We start from the raw sequence: 7,525 nt of genomic DNA, 5'->3' as shown, positions 1-7,525 counted from the left end.
CTCTCTCTCTCTCTCTCATTCAGATCATCAGCTCAGTGAATACACTTATTTTCACATACTATAGCTATGAGAAGCGTTATACATGGACACGCGTGCGGTTGCCGAACTGTATTAAAGCTTTAATCAGAATAAAACCGTATATTAAAATCTAACATAAGCAGAAGGGACAGAACGGTGTGGAATAAAGGTAAATTATGTGAAAAATAATGCGTTTTTTAACAAACGAAGCATTAACACATGTTAGACTGCACCCCATAAACACAATCAAGCCTAGAAAAAAACCAGACAACCACCCCTTTAACTAATGTGTCAATTACATTCTAGCACTGATGCGTCACAAGGCAGAACATATTCATAGTAAAACCCCTAGAGAATTTCCACAGGTGATCATATCCTGCTGAAGTTTAAATACCTCTCACTTGGATGGTTTCCTTAATTACAACACCAGTTCTGAACATTTATTTAAGAGCAAGGTCTCATCTCAAAGGCACCAGCAACGGTTTACAATCTTTTAAAATAATCCTTTTAAAACTACAAAAAAAACCAAAAACGAGAACTCTGAAACAGAGCTCTTGAGGGACACTATTTAGCCATCCAACAATTCCAGCCAGCCAAAATCCCCTTTATAAAAGGCAAGCTTAGACAGGAAAGCCAATTAACAAAACAAAATAACAGCTCTTTAAGTTCACCGCCCACCAACCCACGCGCACGCACACATGCACATTTGTATCAGCAGGAGGAAATAGCTGCTCTGCCCATAATTACTACCTCGGTTTCAAGATGCAGATTTGTGTCTACGGGCCAAATTCTGCAGCTCGCTGTTCAAACATCTGCCCGCACACACAAACGAATCAAATCTCTATGGTGCCAAGCAGGAAATTGCAAACAAAACTTGTACTGTGTGAAAATTAAAACAGACACCCACCTCTTGTTTTTCAGGTTCAGCGCTAGGTGGGATTTCGTGAGCGTGCTCCTCCTCTTTCGCAGGTTCATCTTTAGATTCAGCAGCTTTTACGTGATTATCAACAAACTCTTTAAATGAGTCCAGATCACGCTTTCCTCTGTACTGATCAACCTGAAAACACAGGGCATGTGCACGGTTACTGTTATTTTTTAGTGTAAACACTATGACAACTATCAGACTTTTATTACCATACTTAATTCATAACATCTAGTTACAATTTGATTCGCTTATTTGGGAACATTACGATTTTACAAGTGAAAAATAGTGCATGGTGGTTCATGGTTGTGAGGATGTAGGAAGCATAGAAAAAGTAACAGAATATCTGAAAAGCAAAAGAAAAAAGGGCAACATCTGGGGTAAGTTTTTTTTTTGAAGTTATTCAGCAAAGACACATTGAACTGATCAAAAGGGACAGTAAATAATGACTACGTGTTCTTTTGAACATTGCATTCATCACAGTTCCCATAAAAAATTTATAGCAGCAGATTAAGCAACTTTCAGTATTGATGATGATAATAAATACTTCTTGAGCACCAAATAAGCATATTAGAATGATTTCTGAAGGATTGTGTGACATTGAGTAGTAGTATATTTTTATTTAATGCCATGTCAGCATCTTAGGCTATTTTCATGGTAAAAAACAAGTCAAAAAATGCAAGTATAACAAATACAATAAAAATATCATACAATATCGATATTCATCACACTATTAATTTACCATTTATGGGGAAAGAAATGCTTTGCACATGTTTATTAGACCTTGAGAATGAATATAAAGATATTTTGTTTGTTTGCAATTAAACTCCACAGAGCTATATTTTAATTTAGAGCCGAATGAAATCTGTTTTGTTTTCCCCTGTGCTCTATTTTCAATTAAATTTTTTCCTGGATTCTGTGTTTATAAGTCAATACAAATTTATCATAAAACAATAGTGTGCAATTAAATGAATTAATACAACTGTAATAATTTAATCAATTTGTTTTAAAAACAATTAATTTACAACAAAACATTGAATTTTTATTTTGTCAAATTAGATGCTGCACAACAGCACTGTATAACTGTATAATCCGTTTTAATTTGTCTGGACTCCAACGGTTAAATTAAATTGTATTAATCAAAAAGCATGTCTAATTAATTATTTATTTAATGCCATGTCAGCATCTTAGGCTATTTTCATGGTAAAAAACAAGTCAAAAAATGCAAGTATAACAAATACAATAAAAACCAGCAAACAAACAAACATGTTATAGTACACAAGATTTTTTACATTAACATTTGATAAAAATTCTAAAACTTTTCCTGGCAAAATTATACTAAATAACTCTTTAAATGAGTTTCGCGTGACATTGAAGATGAGTACTGAAAATTCAGCTTTCCCGTCACAAGAATAAATTACATTTTAACACATTCAAATAGAAAATAGTTCATTAAAATTGTAGTATTTCGCAGTATTGCGGTTTTAATATATATTAAACAAAAAAATGCAGTCTTGAGTATGAGACTTTCAAAAAAAAAAAAAAACTACCAACCCCAAACTTTTGAACAGTATAATGTATACACATTAATACACATCATAAGAAATTATGCCACTCTAGATTTTCTTACCTTCTCTCCATCAGTGAAGAAGAGCAGCGTGGGATAACCACGAACCTGATTATTTGAACACACCTCATAGTGCTGTGTGCAATCCACCTTTAGCAAGCAAAATATGTAAATATCAGAAAACAGAAGTCAATTTGCAGTATAGAAAAAACATGAGAGAAACCACAATGGCCTCTCTCACCTTGCCGATCTTGACACTGTCTGAATGCTCAAAACTGGTGGCAAGCTGTTCCCATGTTGGAGCCATAGCTTTGCAGTGCCCACACCATGGTGCAAAGAACTTCACAAAGTGAGAACCTGTAGAGGTGAATTACAGGGTTACAGCCTCAAAATGCAACAAGAATCCGTGTCTGAAATAGGATAACACATAAAAACATAATGGCTTTAATCATAACTGATCAAAATTATCACAGACTGCATAAAATATGGTATTTTTAGAATTTACAGTGTCATCATCTCACAGCCAATCTACACAACAGTCATGCCACCCACAACCGTATGATGTTACAAGAAACGTCATGAATTGTGTGAATTATGTGTATACACAGTACAGCCATAAAATGTGGAAATATATTAATTTGGCATGATGTGTACAATAAATGAATATGTATAACAAAGACTTTTGGTGAGCACCCTATTAGGGTTAAGCAACATCATTAACATGTGCTTCCAACATCTGAAGGTGGGAAACATAAACAGTTCTGTCAAAGCCAGAGCATCATTTCCTGCCTCTCCTCCAAAGAGGAATCATTTATTTGGCTAACGGACGGAACATGTAACATTAAAAGAGTGTATGAGAACAGGGCTGAATCTGTACCAAAGCCAAGACCATAATTCACCTCTGCTGCCAAATTTATTGTCATAGAGAGAACATTATGGGAATAACCCCAATTAAAATCCTGATGGGTGCTCAATGAAACTGTGGAAATGCAGGAGCTCTTATCTTTTACAGCCACACATAATGAGTGATTACCGGATGTCTTTAAATGTAAATACTGCAAAGTTGTATTAATCAAAAAGCATGTCTAATTAATTAAAATCATGAAACGTATACAATTTCACATCAATTTATTAAAAGTAAAACAAACTAAAAAAAAAAAACTACATGCTTAGGGCCTTATGAACCATTTTATTTTTTCTCACCATATGTTTTATTGTTACCAAATTCTGTTTTAGCATGTCTAATCATTTGAATGCATAAAAACAACTTCATTCATTCAAATTTATTCTTAAAATAGCTTTATGATTTTTTATTTTTTTTTCTCAGAAATCCTGTGTTGTGTATTTAAAATTGTCTGGTTATCAAATGAAGGCATAATACATTAATTTCATTTATCTTTTAATTATTGAAAATTAAAGTTTATTTTTGGCAAACATAGGGGATTTACTATTAACATTAAAACATGGAAGAAACGTTGTGTGATTATTCCTTAATTCCTTAAAGTTTTAATAATTTTAGTAGTAGTACTAATAGACCAATGACAGTGTTTGCAAACAGTGATGACATTTTTTTACAGAGGATGCGACCTCCAGAGGATTCGACCTCCGAAGGGCGCAGCCTTCTAAATGAGACACAGCAATAGTGTTGGTAGGTGGTGTTCTGAATGTTTCTGAACATGTTGCTGTGCTGTTACTAGGTGGTTGCTCAGGGCATTGCTACTGTAAGTGGTTGCTGTAGACTCATTCAGTACCCGAGTGTTTAATATATTGCAAAGAGGCTTCTATGACGGTTTAATGTTGTGAGTGATTGAATAGTGTTGCTATGCAGTTGCTAATGTGTTGTGATTGGTTATTTAACATGTTGCGAGGTTGCTGATAATTGATAATTGGTTGATAATTGGTTGCTATGGTGATCTAAATGGTTTATATGTTGTTATGCAGTCGGGTTGAGGTTGGCAGCTTGGGCATTGTTAGGTTGGTTGCCAGGGTGTTTTTAACAAGTGTTTTTTAGAAGTTGCCATAGTGTTGCTAAGTTCTGAATAGTTTTTATTGTGTTGCTGAGGTTGTTAGGATAGTGTGGATGTTGAAGTAGAGTTGCTGTGCAGTGGCTAATAGACCAATTCGGTGTTTGCAAACAGTGATGATTTTTTTGTGGGTGGAGCCTATCTGGTGGCAGAAAATGACAGTTTTAACGTAGCAGTCTATTCAAGCCATGGAATAAAAGAAAAAAAAATTGAGTTTATATTTCAAAATTCTGACTTTTTCTTGCAATTCCGAGATTATATCTCACGGTACGAAGAAAAATCGTTAAGAAAAATCAACTCGTCATTCTTTCTTTTTAGTTTATAATCCCACACTTCTGGCTTTTTTTTCCTTAGAATTAACAAACTCACAATTGTTGAGTTGAATCAAGTTATAAAGTCCGAACTAGGAGATATAAACTTGCATTTGCAAGAAAAAAAATTGTGAGATAAAATAGGTAAATGTTATGTAAAATGTTGTAAGTTTAAATAGTATTTTATGCATGTATTTCAACTGTAGGGCTAATACAATATGTCCCCTATATGAATATTATATAGACCTATTGTTTAAATCAAATGTATGCTTTAAAAGTAGGGTAATCATAGCAGGTTTCATCCATAGTCTGTCTGTTTAAACGTCTGCATTTAGCTTCAAATGGCGTCTTTGACAAAAGTATTATATACAAATTATTTGCATTCCGATTCTGACATCCAAAGGCACAATACATTGTTTCTCTTATTCCATGGATTTTCCCCGTTTCCCTCCATTTGTTTGTTCCCAGTGTTTTTATGCCACCACAATGCGCACGCAGCTGCAAGTGATGTAACTGTGACATCTACTCCAAATTGGTCTGTAGTAGGCTATTAGTATTTTGTACATTCTACTGAACAATATCTCTGGCTCAAACCGAACTTTTATTCTGACGGGTTGCTGTGAATACCTTTAAATTTCTGTGTGATGTGAGGCTAGTTTTACTCAAATGTTTTGGAGATGTTGTTCATGTATTTATGTCCTCATTTAGTGAGACGGTGTACCGACAAAACATGCTACCTATCAGACTGTGCTACCAAAAATATATTTTCATTGTTTTAAGGGTAAGTTTAGGGTAGGGGTCAGGGGCGTTTCCTCCGAGGAGGCAAGGGAGGCAGTGTCTCCTCTCCTCAAAAGTGGATGAGAAAATAATCGATATTACAAAAATAAAACGACGCAAATATGACTAAATATGACATTAACAGTCTAAAAGTCACTCGTTTTTATAAAGTAACACTGTCCAACAGCGACACCCACAGCTAAAGTTACAGCGGAGGCTTGCCTCCCCTTGGTCCATTGACTTTCTACAGAGACCCCAAAGCATGCCGTGACTTTTCTGGAGGCTCATTAAAATGAATGGGGGAAAGTCACGTGAGAGGAGGCAATGCCTCTGTCACAACGGAGTGTTTACAAGTGCAAATAGCCCGCCTTGTTGGCAGAGGCTTTTTACACTAACTCTGCCCACCAACGTGTGATTACAAAGCATTACAAAAGACTATCGTCTAATAACAGCTCCAGTAGCGTAGATGGTGAAGTATGTGTTGAAGTCGATTTTGACGCAATCGACCGGGGTTCGAATCCACATTTTCAAATCAGATATCACATCGTTGTTATTGTTATTATTGCATACTGTTTTATAATGTACTACAATACATAGGTGCAGATAATTGCCACTATTTGCAATAAGTAGTATAAATAGCACAAAATCCTGCTAGGTGTAAATAGAATCTATAGCTATTTGCACTTAGTGTAAAAATTTAGTGTAACAGGGACATTAATTTTATATATGTGACCCTGGACCGCTGGTTTGTCACGGGTTGAACGTGCACGGTTATCATACCGTAAACATTTGCATATCTACGGTTAAAAAAAAAAAATGAATGAAAAAAAATCTCACCCACGCATATGCAACTTATTTCCGCTCGGCTGCTTCACTTGGCTGCTTACACGCACGTGCAGCGGAGAAAACAGGGTATATACAAGAATCATGGAGTTAGATTTAATACATTTTAAGACCTTTTTTAAGACTCTTTCCATACATTTTAAGACCTCATCGCCACTCCAAGTTTTAACCGGTTACATCGGTGACACTTTAACTTACATTTACTGATTGTAAGATAGCACAACTAAAAAGACTTGCTTTGTGATAACTCCTTATCAATACAACATAATTCAGAAGTGGGGAACGAAGCACAAGAGAATTAATTGAGTGACTGACCAATGCAACCCAAGAAACAAGAATTAGACCAATAAACAAAACAACTGACAAAACTTATTGAGGAGGGAATAAAGTTCACACAGTATATTTAAAAGATGTATTTGTAACATCAACTCTTATAACTGTCTGCAAACCATAGCTGTTTTGTGGAACACTTCTCAAGACAAACATCTGAGTGATCAGACCGTTTACCTGTGATTACGGAGTAGTACAAAGTGTCAGTACTGCACCTAATCATGTCTGAATGATCATGGAAGGTAAAATAATGATCACAAGGTAGAATGCAAAATGTTTCAGTACAAGCATTTCAACCAAATGTAATTTATGCAATTAACCCACTGGGGAAAATCAACCCATGGCAACAGTTTAAAAGCAGCCCAATTCCGTGGAAAAAAAATAACAACCCTGCATCCCGAGCTGCAGAAGTCAGATTTGACTGATCACGGGTCAAAAGTAAGGAGAGATAACTGACAAGATGTTGGAGGATTTTCTCCTCAAAAGATCCCGAGCTCATTGACAAATATCTTTTATCGTAAGATGTGCTCACTTTACACAATGCACAAAACGAAAGTGAACGTGAACTGCGACTGCGAGAGCTCATTCAAAAGGGATTTAAATACCCCACATATTGATAGCTGCGCCCTGATGCGCGAAAATTATATAAAATATTAGAATGTTTGCGGGAGTGGACACAAAAATCGTGGGAGCGGATGGGAGCATGCGGTAATGGTCAGAAATTCAGCGAGAG

At 35.6% G+C, this 7,525-nt stretch overlaps 1 protein-coding gene across 1 annotated transcript in view; it reads right to left on the bottom strand.

Moving 5' to 3' along the window:
- The window catches only part of txndc5 (thioredoxin domain containing 5), a 21,407-nt gene that overhangs the window by 6,264 nt on the left and 7,618 nt on the right, over positions 1-7,525 (bottom strand). The window contains exons 5-7 of the mRNA XM_016455306.1: positions 2,749-2,864; positions 2,571-2,657; positions 926-1,075 (exon numbers count right to left, since the gene is read on the bottom strand). Of these exons, the coding sequence (XP_016310792.1) occupies positions 926-1,075; positions 2,571-2,657; positions 2,749-2,864 (353 nt within the window). The remainder of the gene's footprint in view (positions 1-925; positions 1,076-2,570; positions 2,658-2,748; positions 2,865-7,525) is intronic.

This window comes from Sinocyclocheilus anshuiensis, unplaced genomic scaffold, assembly GCF_001515605.1.
Source record: "Sinocyclocheilus anshuiensis isolate Anshui unplaced genomic scaffold, SAMN03320099.WGS_v1.1 scaffold35, whole genome shotgun sequence".
NCBI lineage: Eukaryota > Metazoa > Chordata > Actinopteri > Cypriniformes > Cyprinidae > Sinocyclocheilus > Sinocyclocheilus anshuiensis.
Note: the sequence above shows the minus strand (reverse complement) of the source record. Positions and strands in the feature narration are given on the sequence as shown.